Genomic DNA, 20,803 nt, shown 5'->3' on the forward strand with positions numbered 1-20,803 from the left:
CACTCACAGTCACACACTCACCCATACAGCTACCTACACACACACACACTTATTCACCTATACAGCCCCTCACACAGCCACTTACTCACCCATACAGCCTCTCAACACAGCGTACAAGTTTCTTACCTTCGGTAACGATGTATCTGGTAGAGACGATTCAAGCCGCAAATTCCTTAACGTAGAATTATCCCCAGGCTTAAGACTGGATCCGGAAAATTTTCTTTGCCACAGCATCTCTGCGTTCCGGGGGCGGTACCACATGACTCAGCCCTTACGTCGTCTGCGGGCGTGACGTCAGCAAGGTCACATAAGCCTCAACCCGGCACGCCAATGTCAATTTTTTTCTCTTTTCTGCATGCAACGCAGCTCCAGATCATGTCCTGGCCTGTTTTCAGGCCTTCTCTTTCACACTTTGCGTTTCGGAACAGTGTACAAATGCCTTCGGGCTTCAAGACGTGTACCTCCTGTGCATGTCAGATGTCGGCGACGGACCCTCACCCGATTTGTATGTGGTGTCTGGGCGGGAACCATGACTCGACAGACTGCGACACCTGTCAACACCTCAAACCGAAGTCACAGCGGGAGCGCCGATTGAAACTGCGATCGGCCTGTTTGCCCAGGTCGGTGTCGTCCCAGCATCCGTCCCCCACCTCGGAAGCCAGGAGCAGTCGGTTTCGGCTGAGACATCGCCCTTAACCGAGACTTCAAGGGCGCTGACCTTCGGCAGATGGCGCGGGTTCCCCCCCGGGACGTGCGCCCTTGGCTGTCGCCACCCTATCCGCCTTTTCCAGGCGTCGGGGCGACTAGGGCCCAAATGACAGCCTATGCTGTGGCTCTGCAGGCTTCTTTGGCCCCTCCTCCTCCTCTGACATCCGCGGATCACTTGCCGCGCACAGGGCCTTCCGCTGAGTCACCAGCGGCTGCGGCTTCGGCGCCTAAGGTTTCGGCTTCAGGTTGTAGGAGGGTGGTGTCATCGAGGGGTAGTCTTTCGGGGCTCCACTCTTCGACACGTGGCATCCTTGCCTCGCCGCAAATCCCTACGGGGCTCCCTGTGGCAATGCAGGAGGTCGCCAGTACCCAAGTTTCGCCCCCGAGTTCCCCTCGGTCCTCTGAGCAGGCAGCTACCTCACCAGAGGTCGAGTCAGCGACGTTTCGGCACCAAAGGCTTTCCTCCCCGGCAGTGCCATGGGTGGAGGCCGGGGCCTGGGGTGCTTTCCCGAGCCGGCGCCTTTTCAGCGCCGCTCCTTAGCCGACACAGCTCGGATCCCGTCCCATCCTCCTGGGAAGCCCGTGGTGGTGGAAGTGGTCTCGGCGCCGCCCGTGCCCACTCCGGCGCCGCTCAACTTCGAGCCAGCGCCTGTGGGGATTCCACAGTGCCGTGTATGGGTGTGTGAACACTCACACACTAACACGCCCATACATCCATTCACACAGACACTACAATACAGGCACTCGCACACCAGCTCACTTAACCAAACACACACAAAAGCAGCCACTCATTCACCAATAGAGCCACTTACACTGCCACATTCACTCACACAACCATTCAGACACCCACTTACTCACCCATGCAGTCACACTCACCGAAACAGCAACTCACATAGCCACTCACTCACCCATACAGCTACTCATACAACCAGTCAAGTACCCATACAGCCACACACTCATCCATACAGCTACCCATAAACACACACGTATTCACCTATACAGCCACTCACACAGCCACTTACTCACATATACAGCCTCTCAACACAGCAACTCACTATGTATGGGTGTGTGAGCACTCGCACACTAACACACCCATACATCCATTCACAGAGACAGTAATATACAGGCACTCACACACCAACTCACTAAACCAAACACCCACTCAAACAGCCACTCATTCACCAATAGAGCCACTTACACAGCCACATTCAGTCACAGAACCATTCAGACACCCACTCACTCACCCATGCAGTCACACTCACCGAAACAGCAACTCACATAGCCACTCACTCACCCATAGTCACTGACACACCCACTCCTTTACCAATACAGTCACTCACACAGCCACTCAGACATGGATACATACAGTCACACAGCCACCCACATAATATATGCTAGAAATAGTATCACTCATTAGAGGTAAAGAAAGTATACTATTTTAACTTGTGTAGTACCTTGGTATATCTGTTTAACACTCAAACTTTTAGAAAAAATTCACTGGATAATTTAATCAGTGATGTCATTTGAGATGCCATAAGAGATCACTGATCATGTCGTGAGCGATGTAATATGTGAGGTCGAAAGCAGTACATTGCGGGTGGTAATTTATAGTTAGCTCAGCAAACTAACTGCTGAATTTCACTGCTTTTGTAAAAGTGAAATATGAGCCTAATTTAGGAAGCTGGCTCTTTATGTGATATCAATAAGTTGATATACTGTGTAGAGTCTAGGGTTCCCTTATGAGTGGACTAGGGCTTGCTATGCAATCCCAAAGTGCTTTGTTAGTGGTAGTGTGGTCGCGGGACCAGTCGCCAGGAGTAATGAGTAGTGGGCAAGGTCCAAGGCAGCACCAGCAGTACACCACCAGTGGCACAGGGGCGGCCGGGTGCAGGGTGCAAAACAGCATTGGGAGCCCAATGTGTTTCAATGCAGATCGGTCACTGTGGAAAGAGGCTGCAGGCTCAGGCCAGGAGGCCAGTCGGGTAGTACCAGCAAATGGCTCAGGCCTCGCAATACTCTGGAACAGGGGGGGGACACCTTTGGTCCTCTTTTTGAAGGCATAGGGGTGTCCATAGGCTTCTGTTTTTTCATTACCACAGCAGTTGTGGTTGACAGAGCCTGCATGCTAAGGCTGCAGGCGACATTGGCGAGTTCATGAGGGGCTAAACCAGGATGGACTCTAGCTCTGGAGGGTTGAGGAACTTTGTGGGCTCACTCCAACTCAGGCGGAGGTGACACGTGCAGTGGTGGCTTCGGGTGTCTGGTTTTGTCAGTCCCAGAGGCCTCAGAGTCTTCTCTTTTGAAGATTTTGCATTTTCGAGGCTCCCGCCGGATCCTGAAGGATTTGCAACACAGGACACAGACTTCCAAACATCTCTGAGGCCGTCACGAGATCACAGCAAAGCTGAGACCCGCAGCCATCACGAGAGACGTGGGACCGGAACTCCTGGCCAGCGTGCATATTTGCAAGTGCACCTACTTCCCGAGCTTTCCCGAAGTTGTACATTGGGCTACTTGTAGTCAAAGCCCTGAGCACCTTTTGCACCGAAGATTGTGGGCCTACACTCCACGAGTGTTCCGTGGGCCCGCTTCTAGCATTTCTGCTCAAGGCCCCTTCGCGATCCCTGGTCCGTCGACTGGTGAGTCCCCACGAAGGTAATTTTTGTTTCTTGGGCTTCCCTGGTTGCTCCAGACGTGCCATGACTCCCCTCCAAAGGGTGTTGCCAAGGCTTGTTGGGTCCAATCCAGATACCGACGCTGCAGCACTCGACATCCGACGTGAAACAGCTCGAATCCAGCTCCTGGTTGTGGTTGACGCTACTTGGTCCTCGTGGCTGAAGAGTCCAGCTTCACCTCCTGCACCTGAAATCACCCAACATTGGTGGGCATCTTCTTGTTGCCTCCCTGGTCACTGGCCCCTCTGCTTTCAGGTTCTTCAGATCTTAGATCCACCCTTGGATCCATCCGGACACTTATCATCTGTTCGCCTGCAGCACTTCTTTGCAGACATGAAAAAACACCTATGCACCCGGCTTCCCTGGGTGAGGTAACACGAGTGCTTTGGTGCTCCCGTGGGTCTTGACTCTCGAACTGTCCAGTACTGAAGGGGTTTGTTCCTAGTCCACTCCTAAGTGTCCTTAATCTTTAAAAATCTAATCACAACTTCTCCATAGAAGTCAATGGTGATTTGCGGCTGTGTTTGGACACTGCACGCGTCCCCCGTGGGTCTCCTGCGTCCCTACTTTGGCTGGTTCCTAGTTGCCCCAACGGTTCTACAGGCCCTACGCCTTGTCTCTGTGTTCACAGTGGTACTTATACCACTTTCTTAGTATATGGTTTGTGAGGCCCCTTGGGCAAAACGTATACTGTGCTAATTTACTGTGTGCTACTTAAGTTTACTTTGTGTACTTTTACCTCTAGCCTCATAAAGAAACTAAAGGGATGTGTTTAGAATAAATACATATATATTTTATATATACCTGGTGTGGTTCTCCTTTCATTTGATCATTCATGAGATTATAGACTGGTAAAACAAGCTGCTTTACATTCCTTCTAGACTTCGCCTGAAGGCTGCTCTCCACAGCTACCACTAGGATAGCTTTCTATGAAGGTTGTCTTAAACCTACCATCAATAAGGGTCGCTTGGACTGGTGCAAGGTGCCCACTAGAATAGTGGACTGCATATGCCAGGCCAGTGGTGGCTTCGGGGGTCGGGTTTTGTCAGTCCCAGAGGCCTCAGAGTCTTCTCTTTTGAAGATTCTTTAGAACGGGGCTACTGTTCAGGGGAGATCTTGAGTCTTTTTCGAAGGCAGGTAGTCCTCCTAAGTTTCTGGAGTCACAACTTCAGCACTAGTCGACTTTGAGGGGATCCATATTTGCAATCCAAAGGCTGCAGCTTATTTAAAGCTTGCCGACTCAAGGAGCCTAATCAGCATATTAATCTGTGGGAGGGGGTATTATACCTACTTCCCAGACAGGCTTTTGTTCTGGGTCTTCTGAGAGCAAAGGCTCTCCAACTAGGAGGTCAGAACAGCATCTCGGTGGCAGGCAGGCTGGCAGAAACCAGTCAGCAAGGATACCAGAGGCTGGTAGGTTTTATGGGGCACCTCTAAGGTGCCCTTTGGGTGCAGGCATTGGTAAATCCAACACGGACATTGGTGTAGGTTCATCAATACAAGATGTTTGATACCAAACATCCCTATTTTCAGGGAAGCCATCATGTAGCTGGGGAACTCATTTTCAACAGTGACCAGTATCTGTATTAAAATGGCTTCCCTGTCCACTTGCAGTGGAAGAGGTGTGGCGCCGCGGCCAGGGCGACTGACGCTGGAATCTGGGGACCACGGTTCGATCCCCGGCTCCGGCGGCAGGTTAGCCCAGCACCATGTGACTCTGGGCAATAGCTCGCTTAATCTTCCCGACGGCCCCCAGCGCCTAGAGACCCTTACGGGTGATTGTGCGCTTTACAAATGTGGACTTCTACTTCTTCTTCTTGCATAGGCAGTTATAGGACTGACGAGCACAGGGACATATCTGCTCATGCAGGCATGCCCTCCTTACAGGTTATATTCAGCACTCTGCCTTAAGGCTGTTAGGTCTGCAGTAGGAGTAGCTTACAAATATGACATGCAGTAGCAGGGGACATGACACACAGGTATGTGTGGCATGTTGTGTTTTCACTTTTGTCTGCACCAAGACATGCAGCCTGCAATGGCAGTCTTGCATGTGCTTGGTGAGGGGCCCGCTAAGCTGACGCAATTTGTGGCCTTAGGGGCCCTCTTTGGTACCCTAGGTACCAGGGTACTATTTACTAGGGAATTACAGAAGGTGCTAAAGGTTTTGCCAATTGGGTGATCAATTGTACAGTTTAGGGAAAGAGCTTTGGCACTGAGGACCAATTTAGCAGGAGCCCAGTGCACTTTTAGTCGCAATAGCTTTATTTGCCAGGCAAAAATTGGGAGTGACTGTCATACAGGGGCACTTTCCTGCACCTAATTATAACAGGTTAGGCTCCCATTTGCCCTGATGAATGCCCCTAACCAATTATTTGGCTCTTAGAGCAGGCTGAAACATGCCACACTTCCTATGTTCATGGAGCTATGGTACCTCTAAAAATCTAGTAATTTGTTTATTCACTTTTTCACCTGTGGTATATTTTAGGGTACTTCAAATATTAGTTGGATTCCTGAATTATCCAGGAAATTAATATCTTAAGAATTCCCCTATTAATTGAGGTTGAGCCTGCCTCTGTAGTATCTTACCATGGCAGGGTGAAACCACCTAATCCAAAATATTGTATTTATTTTTTTTTAGCCAAAAAAGGGATACAACAGCCTGGGAGTTAGGAATAGGAATTACCAGTTCTGTCAATAGATTCACCATAATAGTTGTGATTTATGATGAGTGTTGGAAGGAAGTGCAGTGTTAAATCCTCACTTTCTCTCAATGTGATATGATGACTGCGTAAATGGTGCCCAACATTATCCTACTCTAACCTCCTCAATGCAGGTCTGCTTTGCATACAATATATATGAAGTTGAAGCACTAACCTGCCGCTCTAATTCCTCTGCAAAGGCATCCAAATCCAAATCTTTCAGTCTTTCTGGATTTTCCAAAATCTCCTCAAGTGCTCCAGCTGGGTTTGCATCCTCAGCAGACTCATCATACTCCAGGGCATCAACTGCCATCTTTCGTGCCCACTCGTATGTTTCAGGGTGGACTCTGGAGCCATCCAGGACTTCGATGTACGCATCAGTGCTAAAAGAAGATTACAATAGGTAGAGAAAAAAATGTAGAAGCAATACAAGAATGAAAAGTTAACACCACTATGAGTTCAAAATTTCTTTTTATCCTTTCTTAAGTGGTCATTAAATCACTGCACTTCAGTTAAAATCAGTAAAATGTCTTCGAAAGAGATGACATCACGTTAAAAACCATTGGAAAAACAATATTTCTGGCATGAGTGTTGCAATGCATGGAAAGAATTGGATTTTCAAATGTGGTTTACAAGCATTACATTCACACTGCCATTTATCACATTTAAGCCTTGCATATTGGATTTGCCAAAACATGAGAAAAAGTAGCAAAAAAGGAGTTCTTTCTGAACAGACACAGCTTAGAAATATTAGCAATGTATAGAGTTCAACTCATCCTAAAAAGAATTGGTTAGAATAGAGGAAGAATTCCTGGTTAACATGTAGTTCTATGAAAACCTTGGAATAAAAGAGGGGACTGCTCTCAGCTAGAATACCAAATGTAGGTCTTATGATAAGAGTTTGACCCTCATCATTCCTTTCTGCAAAGGAGACTGTGATTAGGAAGGCCTGTTTTCAAGTCAAGAGGCCCATGTTCACGTGTCACATGTTCGAATGGCTTGTGCTAAGGAGTAAATGACTAAATTGAGAACCCACAAGGATTGTCAATGAATGTGCATATTGGGAACAACATTGAAATGCCCCATTTATTCTTTAAAAAGATACCTTGCATACTATTGGGATTAGCAGTGACGATGCAGACAATGTTTGCAGGAGTCCACAGGGATTCCTGGGTCTGCATACATTCATCACCTAGAGAGGCCTGTAAAGCGCTTAAGCAATTTGTAAGAGCCAAAGGCAAAATGCAAATCATTTGCTCTTATATCTAGATTTCTGATATCATTATCTGGAGGCATTAAACAGTAGTATTTGTTTATGACGAAACCAGGTGCCCATACACTAATTTCCAAGAACAAGGCTATAAAACTGAGCCAACTGGGGAGAATAGCTTAGCAAGTCCATCTAGCTGAACCGGAAGATGTGAAACATGAGGGAGCTCTAGCGAGTTGATGGACAGCAGAACCAGCTGCAAGGAAAAAAATTGATAATTGACTAACTCCCGATCTCCAACATTGGTATCTCTCATTCACATGCTTGAAATTATTCTACGAGATTAGGCTGAGAATCCCGGGTAACCTTAAAATCAGTACCGAGTGGTGAAGGGCCATAGGCTTTAAAAAAATTGTAGCATTGAGCCTCTCACCATGGAGGTGCAATTGTGGCATGTAAATATACAAAAAACACCAACGTAGGCAAACTGGAGTTACAAGTATCAGTGCCATAGCCTATCAACCTTCTTTTGTAAAAAGAACCAAATCCAACCAACAGCCAACGGCACCCACTAGAACAATCCCAAGAGAGGATAGGTTCCTCAGATTTTCCAGCACAAGTGTGCAAGTATAAACCTTAGAGAATAAAGTAAGCCTCTCCGGGGAGGAGGGTGGGTCGCATGTGAATCTATGAAAGATAGCATATTGGAGAACCGTAGTTCCAGGTAAGTAACTCATTTTCTTCTCCAGTATTGCATCTTTCATAGATTCACATGCTTGAATCACAATAGCTAGCAGTTTCCTGAACATGAATGTTTAATAATATTGAATTATCTATCACCTTCGTACCTTAGAGGATGGGGTGCTATAACATGCATGCTAGAATAGGAACATTCATATTGAGAGAACATTTAACAACATATCAATTGATAAGTATATAAACGCTGTATAAAAGTATATACATGTAACAGATAAAGAATACCTCTAAAAATAGAGGCCTACCTTATTGAAATAGATGGCACAAGACTGCCTGTTCTACTGCTGCTTTGCTGTAAAATGCCATGTCCTGGCAACAGTGCTGCATGAACGTATGAGCATTCTTCCAGGTAGCAGCACGGCAAATCTTGTCCAGAGTGACACCAGCAATTAGAGCAGCAGAAGAAGATACTGCTCTTGTGGAATGCGCCTTGGTTTTGGTGGTAAGCGGTTTACCCGCCTTCAAATGACACCGTTAAATAGTAGCAGCAATCCAACATGTGACAGTTCTTTTCGGAACAGCAGATCCTAGCTTAACAGGTCCATAGGATACTAGGAGTTGAGCTGTTCTGCGCAGGTGCTTTGTTCTTTGCAAATAGAATTGAAGGCATCTTTTTACATCTAAAGAGTGAAGAGATTTCTCTGCTGGAGATGAAGGATGCGGGGAAAAAAGCGCGCAGAATTATTGTTTCATTAAGGTGAAACTGGGATGGCACCTTTGGAATATATTTTGGATTTGTTTGTAACATCACATAATCCTCTGTGAAACGTAAGATGGGCTCTTTGATGGTGAAGGTTTGGATTTCACGTACTCTTCTAGCTGATGTGAGCGCGAGAAGCAAAGTTACATTCCATGAAAGAAATTTGAGATATCTTGTGGATTGGCTCAAAAGAACAAGTTACTTACCTTCGGTAACGCTTTTTCTGGTAGATACAATATCTGCCTGTGGATTCCTCACCTTGTGAATATCCCCCTGCGCCAGCAACATTTAGAAATTCTTTTCATAGCCTCGCGCCGACGTGGACTCGGACGTCATAGAGGCACGGCATCGCTCGCGACTCCACTGACGTAACCGACGCCTATATTAGGCCCACGCCGGCGTGATGACATCAGTTCCCTTTTTTCCGCTAACGGTTTTCTAGGGATCGTCCGTAGCTTTTACTGTAACTTTGTTACTCTGTGTTGTTAGTATTCCTTTATCTCTTCTTTCATCATGTCTTCGAAGAAGACAGGTTTTAAAGCCTGTGGAGAATGCGGCAAAACCATGTCCATTACGGATCCACATGAATGCTGTTTATGGTGTCTTAGCTCCGACCACGATGTCAAAGACTGCCGATCCTGTAAGAAGATGACTCCTAAGGCCCTCCGGGAGAGAGAAGCTAATCTTATTGTTGCTAAGCTTAAAGGAAGTAAAGAAAAGAACAAATCGAAGTCGCGGACTTGACGCTCGAGGTCAAGATCTCACTCGAGGTCGCGTTCGGATTCATCCTCGGCCCATGCTTCAAGATCGTCAAAAAAGAAGCATAGGAAAAGATCTCATGAATCCCGACATCGTTCAAAGAAGGACTCAGGTTCTAAACCAAAGTCGCAGGTGAAGCTGGTAGAAAAAGAAGTGATATCTTCGGCTTCAGAAGAACATGACGCCGGAGGTGGGGCGTCGCATGCGAATTCGCCTTGTTCACCGAAACAAACAGCGAATCCGTCTCCGGTTCCATCCCATTCTCCGGATCGGGAGGATGAAGGTGAGGAGGAGATGGTTGGAGAAGGAGAGGCTCCGTTGCCCGAAGGTCTATCGACTCCGGTGCACCAGCCTGAAGAGGAGGTCGACGTCATATCGACTCCACGCCCTCAAGAGCCGCCTGGGGGTTCGTACCCAGCCTTCCCGGCTCCAGGTCAGGATCCGACGCATTTTCTGAATGCAATGTATGGCATCTACTCCAGGGCTATGTACCCCTCTGGGATTCCTGTTGGTCCCACGGGTCCGATGGCATTTGGTCTGGGTGTCCCCCAGACCTATGCCCCTGCGCCCTTTATGCCGGCTCCGCATTGGCATCTTCCGACACCGGCGAGGCCTTCGACTCCGAAGCCATCGATGCCGAAGTCGACGACACCGAATCCTTCGACGCCGGTTCCATCATCCCTGATGCCGAATCCCGAACGAAGTCGTGGAAGTGTTCCTCGGCCGGCGTCGGGCTCGGCGCTGGCTCCGGCTTCGACGGAGTCGACAGTGGATCCGACGGCTTCGAAGGTGAAGCATAGACACGGCAGATGTATCTATCAGAAGGTGGCTTCATTAATTGTGATAAGACTATATTAGGACGCATTTAGGAGGAGGAGGAGGTCTGATAGGAGGAAAAGTTCTGAAAAGGCCTTTCATAGACTGTTTGATGATGCGAGCAGAGCAAAGAGAAGAAGCGTCCGATGTCCATCTATATCGAGAGATGGCTGCAAGATGGACTCTTATTGAAGCATAAACCAGACCTGATCTTGCCCGAGATAAAAGATAAGGCAGGATATTTTCTGGGGAAGAGTCAAAAGGGTGAGTACCATTACAATGGCACCAAGAACAAAAACATTTCCATTTCAGTCTATATGTTTTTGACGCAGACTCAGCTCTTGCCCTGGACAAAATACATTTACAATCCTCAGGGATGGCTAAATCCTCGTACTCCTTGTGCTCAGGTTCCTGGCATGCAATTGCAGAGAAGCTGGATGAGGATGCAGGATCTGTTCCTTGTTCATCGCCAGCAGTGTGGCTGACGAAGGAAGGCGATAGGGACTGGACTGCGACAGCAGGAGAAGCTCCATGAACCAGTGTTGACTAGGTCAACGTGGAGCAATGAGGATAAGTTGGCATGGTTCCCTCTTCATTTTTATCAACACTCTGGAGATCAAAGGATATGGTTGAAAAGCGTACGCAAAGATTCCTGACCAGCTGATCAAAAACGCTTTCCTCCATGACCCTGTCTGAGGTTCCCTGCTGGCAAAGAACCAGCATTTCTGGTTCTCCTGAGACGCAAATAGGTCCAAGTTGGGTTTTCGCCATTTTTGAAAGATGCGGTTGAGAACCATTTGGTTTAGTTCCCATTCGTGATTCGATTGATTTAACCTGCTCAATGTGTCTGCCAGGTTGTTTTTCCATATCTTTTGAGCTTCTGAAGATAGAATCGGGGATATTGTCCCTCCCTGCTTGTTCAGAAACTGCATGCAGGTAGTGTTGTCCGTGCGTTTGAAGACTGAGGATGCTTTTATCCTTGGTAGGAATGATTGAAGGGCTAGAGAAATCGCCCACAGTTCCAGAAATTTGATATGCATTTTGGAGAGAGAGAGAGACTCCATTTGCCGCTTACTTGTAGGTCTTGCAGATGTGCTCCCCAGCCTTCCAAAGATGCATCTGTTGTCAGAACAAACTCTGGAGGAGGAGAAAGGAATGACAGTCCCAGAGAGAGATTGCGAGGAGATTGCCACCAAATAAGTGCCTCCTTCATGATCGGAGTTATCCGAACTATGTCGTTGAATAATCCTGATATTTGAAGCCATTGGGCGCCTAACTGCTCTTGAAATGGTCTCATCCTTAGCCGAGCATGAGGAACCATGAGAATGGAAGAAGACAACATCCCAAGAAAGGATTTGAGGAGACTTACAGAAGCGCACTTCTTTCTGTGAAGGTCGTGAGCCAGAGACAAGATGGTGTTCAGTCTTTCCGTTGTCAAGTATACCTTGTTTTGCAGAATGTCTATTAGTGCTCCTAGAAACGTTAATCTCGGAGAAAGGAGCTAGAATGGATTTTCGAAGATTGACTGCAAGACCCAGATAGCGGAACAGTTGTAGGCAGGAAGAGATGACTTCTGAACCCTGACAAAGAGAAGAAGCTTTTACCAGACAATCATCGCGGTATGGGAAGATCTGCAAGCCTTTCAGCCGTAGAAACGTTGCCACGTGGAGCTGAGCAAAGGCCAAATGGAAGGACCTTGAACTGATAATGTGCGCCTGCCACAGAAAACAGTAGAAATTTGCGATGCTTGGGGTGAATAGGGATATGGAAGTAGGCATCTTCCCTATCCAGGCTTGCTAAAAAATCTGAGTGGTTCAGAAGATGGAAAATCTCCTGAAGACTGACCATGCGAAAGGATTTCTTCAGGAGGTATTTGTTACGTTTTCTGATATCTAAAATGGGCCGCCAATCCCCCAGCCTCTTTTTTTTATAAGGAAAAAGCGAGAGTAAAAATCCTTCCCCTTCTGAAAACATGCAACACACTCTATTGCTCCTTTTTGCAACATTATTAAAGCCTCCTTCTTAAATAACTGAAGATGATAAGCTGTTGATCTTTGAGGTAGGTGACGAGGTAGCGTCGTGGTGAATTCAGAAAAAGACTGATAAACTCATAAAAGATGTGAGATGGTTCTCACAAGAGAAAATCTATCCCTATCTTGCGACAAATTTCTACCAAGAGGGACAACAAAACCAAGCCCAATATAATCAGAGGCCTAGTCGACAAGGCAAAATTCGTACCTTTTCGGAAACTAACTCATCTGACTCAGACTTTGATGGACCAGGGCTAGGAGATGACTCCAATTACAATTATCAAAACAGAAATCAGAGAGGGCACCCCTCTGGACAATATCCAAGGAGGCAAACACAATCCCCTTTTTTATCACGGGGCAGAGGCAGAGCCAAAACGCGGTTCCCCCAGAACGGACAGGAACTTCTACCATCCAATAGACCCTCCACATCCACAACCTTACATGCGGACAAGGACTCAACAATACTGGAGATCTTGAAAACACCACAAGACTCACAAATCCCTATTTTTAACCTATCTCAGCATTCGCTTTCCACCCATGAGGTAAGCCTACTTAGTAGAGGATTATCTTTTGTCCCGAATACACAAATTAACAAGTTCAAACTAAATCAAGACCTGTTCTAATTTTTCTGGAAAGTCAGATTAAAAAAGTACTTTCAGACTGTAGATCATAATGAGGAGGAATTAAATCTCTCAGGTTGTAAACCTATGTCAACTTTCACAAAAACCCTGGACATGTTAGGCCCTGAAGTTAGTATCTTTGAAAAGAATGTCATCAAAGAAATAGATAAGATAATGAAGTTTGTTCCGAAATCCCAACCAAATCTAAGTAATAATGAAAGAGATGCCCTAAAAACTTTGGAGAACAACCCACTTATCACCATCAAACCCTGTGACAAAGCAGGAGGAATAGTGATAATAGATACAACACAATATACAGATAAGGTGAATAACATGCTAGAAATACAAGAGCATTACAAAAAGGCGAATATGAGAGCACTGACCAAACTTAAAACAACAGTAGAAACCACTGTAGAAAAAGCATTTATGGATGGCTATGTGTGCCAAAAGGAAATGGACTTCTTGATAAAATCTAACACAGTAACTCCAGCACTGTATGGAGTGCCCAAAACACACAAAAGTACCTCTGATCCGCCCCTCAGGCCAATTGTGTCATCTATCAATTCCTGTACGGAACCATTATCGAAGTATATCAATACTTTTCTATGCCCCCTAACCACTCTATACACATCCTATATCAAGGACACGGGGCACATGATAACCACCCTTGAGTATGCCCCTTTTGACCAAGAAACACAAATCTTGGTAACGTTGGATATCGAGTCATTATACACGAATATCCCCCAAGACCTAGCCATAGAAGCGGTGGCAGCGCTCTTGGCTAGGACACCAGGGGATAGGCCAGACACTTTCATTTTAGAGTGCCTGGCCATAGTATTACAAAACAACTACTTTGAATTCAACCAAGAACTGTACCATCAAATCAAGGGGACCAGCATGGGGGCTTCCTGTGCCCCCAGCATAGCGAATATCTATGTGGGGGAATTCGAACGTAAACATATTTTCAATGAGGCTGCCCCTTTCTTTGAAAATGTAGAGAAATGGCATCGATTTATAGATTACATTTTCTTACCTGGCTAAACTTGGCAGACACAAACTTAAAATTCACCTGCAATCATTCATCGACAAGTAGAATTTCTGGATATTTGGATTAAGGGAGTTGACAACCACCTGGAAGTAAGCCTCTTCTGAAAGCCAACTGCAAAAAATACTATACTGGAACATGGCAGCTATCACCCTACCTGCCAAAAAGATTCTATCCCCTTGGGGAAATTCCTGCGAATCCGCAGAAATTGCACCTGAATGAAAGATCTCATGTTCCATGCTGAACAATTACAAACACGTCTGATCTTGCGAGGCTACCCCAAAAGACTCACAAAACAATCCCTCAAAAGGGCCAAATACTACAACAGAGATGCCCTGTTCAACAATGTTCCAAAACACCAAAGTGACAAACTGGTCTGTGTAGTAGACCATTCTAGTATCAATTACAAAATAAAGCAAGTATTGGACAAAAACTGGAAAATCCTCAATACCAATGAGGAACATGATCCTCTACAGAAGCCCCTGGTAGCGTTTAGGAGAAATGCCAATATTAAAGACAAATTGGTACACAGTAGACCTAAACCCACTACAACTTTGAAACAAGCCACCATTGATGGCTTACCTCCACCTAGGGGAAATTACAGATGTGGCAACTGCCATGCTTGCGAATCAGCAATAGTCACACAGACATGGACCTGTGGAGACAAGTCAGACAACAAACATTTGACCAATTGCAGAAGCTCCAATGTCGTCTATCTAATACTCTGCCCACGTGGGCTGGGCTATATTGGAGAAACGGCAAGAGAATTCCGCATCCGACTGTCAGAATACAAATCAGCCATAAGGACCTCCAAAATACAGGCACCCATGGTAAGCCACTACCTGCAAAAACAACACACTGAAAATGACATGAGGTGGGTTATCTTGGAGCGTGTCAATAACAAACCTGGCAAAGACCCAACTAAATTTAGGAAACAAAGGGAAACTTATTGGATATATTCCCTTAACACTGTACGCAGAGGATTGAATGAGGAAATAATATGGATTGTAACCTCCTAACATCTGTTATCATTATCGATACTTGATAAAAGGTGCACAGATGGCGGATACTCCTAATACTTTGGTATTTATCAACACAATGTTTGCTTTTCTTCATAAATTGGTGGTCTATGAATACTCTTGGTAAATCCACCTTTTAATATTAGCTAGTAAGAATAGCCCCCCTCTTAAAGTATTGTGGAATGTATCCCCTACCAGGAACTTTACAATCATTAGGCAATTATCTCACTAGTAGTATGTATATTTCGAAATTTTGAAATCATATACCACCTCTATGTCATAATAACTAATCACCTCGGACGCATTTCGAGTAAACAATCCAAGATTGCGACCATTATTAGTATTTCTGCTGTCACCTACATCTATAGCACTTTATGCCTACTAGGCAGCCTGGGTCTGACAATTGTTTTTAATAGGGAAAAATCTTTACCCGTTGACAAAGACCATGAAATGACCAAGATCGAGTTTTATGTTTAGATACCCGATATCGTGGGCGCCCGTATGGAGGAAATCAGAACGAGTATGTTTGACCCCGTTCCAAGATGGCGGGACTGAAACTCGTCTCTGGTAGACTCTCGCGTAACCCTTTGGACCCTCGCGAGAGCATCCTACCAATTGACGACCGCGGTAAAACTATTAAAACAGTAGAGGATGCAGTCAAGATAGTTTTTCCCATGGAGAGGTGAGGACACTAAGTCGGGCTGCGAGCAGTACGATAGAGGTAAGCAGGGATACTTTATACCGCACACCCCTGAGCCATAGCAACTGTTAGCGAGTTAAAAAACCTTTCTTTCAGACGGCATTAATTCTCACCGCTTGAAGGTACAGCTAATCTACGAATGATAGGTTTCTGCCCTTCAAAAAAAGATAGACACACCGGGGTAATAGGCTGTTCTCTATACGAGGAAATGCCAGAAATAGTACTCTTTCGTATCCCACATAACAACAACAAAAACTATGAGCACAGACTAATGTATTGTAAGAGTAAACCTTGGATTAGCGACCTTTCACAACCATATTGCTATTCCCTTAAAGAACTAACCTATAAGAGATCAGGTTCTCCTTTATAAAAAATCTCTTTAGAAATGTTGTAAACAAGGCAGCACATGTATCTCTCTACTAAAAAAAATTATCGGAGCGTTTAAGGGTCTACATTTTCTTTCACTGTTGTAGACAGTTGTACAGCCCAAGCCAGGATCTTACAAAATTGAACGAGCACAGATGCTATGATAAAGCCCGAAAGAACACGCACAAGAGAATAATCTTCTCTATATCCTGAGGTAAGAATATAATGAGAGTGCATTGTAGCAGTGAAACTCTTCATTCAGAACCAAAAATGTGTTACTTTTTTCTTTCGCAGAAAAAATATTTCGCAGGAATGAGTAAGTTCAAAGAAATGCCTCACGCATGAAAAGTATATAGGACACCTCTTCACAGACCACGATCACTCCCTAATGAGAAGTATGTTTCTCTTTGAAAAGTAGATTTTGCTCTAACAATGCGTGAGAGCTGACTGACCTAACTGTTATTTCTCACTGTCCAATTCATAGAAATTCCCTGGTCACCACCCTGTGGGATCGACAGTCGATATTTTTCAACTTCTGAAAATACATCTGTGTCACACTACGATGTAGGTTATTACGGTTTCTTAGATGTTTTCTACATTGGTGAAGGGTTATGGACTAATAACAAAAAGACACATTTTACTTTCTGTCTTGTCACTTGGGAGTGAAACTATATTTTCTTCTACTTTGGGGACATTTGGTTCTTTCTCTAGATCTAATTATGAAGTCAAGCTCAACTCATAAGAGACTGTGACTACATAATGCTATTCTCAGGTCATCACTCATGACCTGCTAAGCGCAATAACAAATTAATAAATAAAGAGTAAAAAAGAAATGACTTTTGAAAATATGATGCACAGAGCAGATACCCTAATGCTATACCATGTTATTTCAGATATGCAAACACCCCCTTTTACCTACTCTGGACCCCGTTGTTCCCTTTTTTGGCCCTGATGAAGGTGATAATACCACTCCAATCACCGAAACGTATGTAGGCCAGTCATGCACATCTGACAAGCCAAGGACTAGAAAAGTCACCCAAAGAAGCAACAGTTGTGACCAAAAAAAAGGATGGACTAATGCTTTCCTTCATGACTAAATTCTATACTAATTAACTTTTTAAGCTCTCAGATGTGTTTGTTTCTTTCTTTCTCTGATGTTTTTTTCCTGTTTGTAATAAATGTGTTGTATGGTATGTGAGTTAGTATGGTTGAAGAGTATGCCTGATGATAGAGATGTTGTGAAAATGCCATTTTGATTTCATTCATGTTTTATAACGGGGCCATTTGCCTGTGGGGTGCTTTCATTTTTTAGTACTCTAATGTCTTATGAAAAATGCACATATAGATGACAATAATTGATTGTTTTGTCTTATATGTTAAAAAATAGAAAAATCATTTATATTTGCAAAAACAGAAATATATAATAAATATGTTTTTTATAAAAAGAGATGATGAATAAAGTCATACAAAGAAAAATGAAACTTGCATGGAAATTAAGGTTCTGTTCTCTCTAAATGTCTATGCTCTGTGTATGTAGGAAACAGTAGAGCAGCTGCCAGATTGAAAGTATATAGGTCAGACAAGAGGTTATCTTTTGTGTATTACCCCAATTTCCCCCTCATCTTGAACCGTTAATAACTAGAGGGTGCCTTAACTCCACAGGAATTCTGAGGTATGACCATACCTTAATATCTAGGACCCATTTGTCTGATGTTATATTTTTCCATTGATTCGGGAAATGATAGAGAGGGATTTTCTTCCAGGAATCCAGAGGAGCAGCAGGCAGCGAAGCAACGTCACTGTTTATGGCCCGTATATCTGGGCTGAGCCTGTTGTTTTAGTCTAGGCTGTCTAGAGTAGGCAGCCTGCGGTGGTGCGTGATATTGATGTTGCTGCTGGTAGGACGGCCTGTAGGAGGTGTATGATTGAGGTTGGTACCATTGATAACCTCCTCAAAAAGAACAATTTCCTCTGTCCCGCGCTCCACGGAAGGGGGTTTTCCTGAATTGGAGTGCTCCTAGGGCCTTAGCCGTGTCAGTATCTGTTTTGATGATTTGCAAAGCATCATCAACATGCTTGCCGAAGAGTGACTCGCCATCAAACGGCATATCCAAAACTTTGCCTTGTACTTCAGAGCGGAACATAGTTGCTTTCAGCCAACCCTGGCGTCTCAGAACAGCGGCTCCATCTGAGGTATCTGGATGCTGTTGCGGCCCACTAGTATCTTCCATCGGGGACGGTGCGGACACAGGCACAGAAGTACAAGGTGGTGTAGCAATTGGCGGTGGAGGTTGAGGAGGTGGAGGAACAGGTGCTGAAGTAAAACGTGTACAATAGTCTCATAATAAATTCTTAAGATCTTGAACCATTAGTACATAGGACAGCCCTATCTCTATGAACCTGAAAGAGAGGCTCTTCCAATATTAACACTTGGAGCTCACTGACACATCTGAGTGAGGTGCTATCCACAAGAAACACCACCTTCCAAAAGAGAAATTGAAGGGGACATGACTGGAGGGCCTCATATGGAGGACCCATGAGTTGTTTAAAGAAGACATTGAGTTCCACAGCAGGGCCGCTGGAACCTGTAGCAGAATGACTCTGGAGTCCCTCCATTAAAGCTTTAATGACTCAAATCCTAAAGAGGGAAACGTGTTGCTTATTTTGGAGATAGGTAGCCACAGCTGACAAGTGTAGCTGGATGGAGGTAAAGGCTAGTCCACAGGTTTGTAGGTGAGGTAGGTAGCAGATAATGTTTGGACGCTAGCTGCTAAAGGGTCAATGTAATTCGAGAGGCAGTAACCTTTTCCGATTGGAAGCATAATAGAAATGAGTAGAAGTCCTTCGTGCTTCCTTGAATACATTCATACATTCGGGAGGTAGATTGAGGTAGCCAAACTCAGACTTTAGAGGCCAAATCGCAAGGTTGAGACTACCGGGGTTGGGGTGCCTTATTTCTACATGGTTCTGCATTAGATGGTCTGGCCTGTTGGGGAGCCCCTCATGCCCCTTTCATGTTGCACTGAGAGCATCAAGGAGATTGGGGAACAAGTGTTGTCTGGCCAAGGTGGGAGCCACTAGGAAATGGGTGAGAAAGTGCCATCTTTCTTGCATTGGTATGATCCCACTTTTTGCTGAACTGCTGATATGCTTTGACTGAGTGTGCCCTGGGCTCCTGCCAACCAGGTGCCCAGGGCCTGTGTTCCTTTCCTAAAACTGTGTTGAAACTGAAACCCAATTGGCATCTCTGGCCACCTGTCAGCCCCTAGTAAATGGTACCCTAGGTACCCAGGGCATGGTGACCAGTGAAGACCCCTAAGGGTTGCAGCCCTTATTGTACCCTGACACCCACACACTGTGCCCCTACAGTACCCAGGGCCATTCCTGGGCACTGTAAGTGCAGTATGCGATTAAGAGTATATGGTGCTGGGAGGTTGCCCAATCTCAATTGCTCTAACAAAAAACTACTTTTTATTCAAAGACACATATTATAGACAGTGCAAGGGAACGTCTATGGGGGCTATTTTTGCCCCCAATTTCGCCATTCTTTTTGTGGATGACCTGGAGTCCAACATCATCCTATCCGAAACCAACCCCTACTATGACCAAATTAAATTATGGCGCAGGTACATCGATGATGTCCTTATGATCTGGGATGGCGATGAAGAGACGTTACACAACTTCTGTGCCTGGCTTAATATGAGCCAACCTGATCTCAGATTTACCTTCTCTTATGACAGACAAAAAGTTGACTATCTAGATGTAACCATTAAATGTGAGGACGGACAGTTGTATACCACCCTATTCCGCAAGCCAACGGAACGTAATACTCTCCTAGAATACCGCAGCGCACACCCGAGAGCACTGAGGGAAGGCCTCCCTTACGGCCAATTTCTGAGAATTCGAAGAAATTGTAAATACAAAAATGATTTCTTCACAGAAGCAGAAATACTATGCACGAAGTTAACATCCAGGGGCTACCCTAGGAAATTAGTAAGAAGGGCAATGAAGAGAGCGTGGTATACACACAGAGAACAATTGCTTGAACCAAAGCCCAAAAAAGCACTATCTAAAATCACATGTGTTACTACATTCAATACAGTCAGTAATAAGCTAACCAAGATAATAAAAAAACACTGGACTGTATTAGACCCTCTAGAACTAAAAACAGGTCTCCCGCTCTTCTCCTTTAAAAGAGGCCGTAATCTTAAAGACCACCTTGTTAGAGCAGCAGTCGCGCAGAGTAGGAACAACACGATTGAAACAAGTTTTAATTTACCACCTGTTTTGGGACATTTTAAATGTAATAACTGCATGGCATGCGAATTCACAATGAACACAAAAATTTTTGAGTATGAAAGTTGTAAGCACACTCTCAATTTTTTCACTAACTGCAACTCAAAAAATGTCATTTATTGCATTGAATGCCCTTGCAAACTGCTCTATATCGGCCAAACAACCCAGCAAGTCAAGACACGGATTTCCCAGCATAGGAGCAGAATCCGGTGCAAAGTAACGACCGCACCCCTTGTTGAACACTTCCTTGAGTTTGGACACTCGGAAAATGATCTTAAGTGGCAGGTTATTGATAAACTGGCACCAAACGCAAGGGGCGGAAACCAACAGACTATCTTGAACCGCTTGGAATGTAAATGGATCTACAATTGCAAGACTATTGAGAAAGGCCTAAATTCCCTTGA

At 45.0% G+C, this 20,803-nt stretch overlaps 1 protein-coding gene across 1 annotated transcript in view; it reads right to left on the minus strand.

Moving 5' to 3' along the window:
• SUPT6H (SPT6 homolog, histone chaperone and transcription elongation factor) overlaps positions 1–20,803 on the minus strand; it is a 1,180,384-nt gene that overhangs the window by 351,960 nt on the left and 807,621 nt on the right. The window contains exon 25 of the mRNA XM_078680107.1: positions 6,258–6,465. Within this exon, the coding sequence (XP_078536233.1) occupies positions 6,258–6,465 (208 nt within the window). The remainder of the gene's footprint in view (positions 1–6,257; positions 6,466–20,803) is intronic.

This window comes from Lissotriton helveticus, chromosome 3_1, assembly GCF_964261635.1.
Source record: "Lissotriton helveticus chromosome 3_1, aLisHel1.1, whole genome shotgun sequence".
Classification (NCBI taxonomy): domain Eukaryota; kingdom Metazoa; phylum Chordata; class Amphibia; order Caudata; family Salamandridae; genus Lissotriton; species Lissotriton helveticus.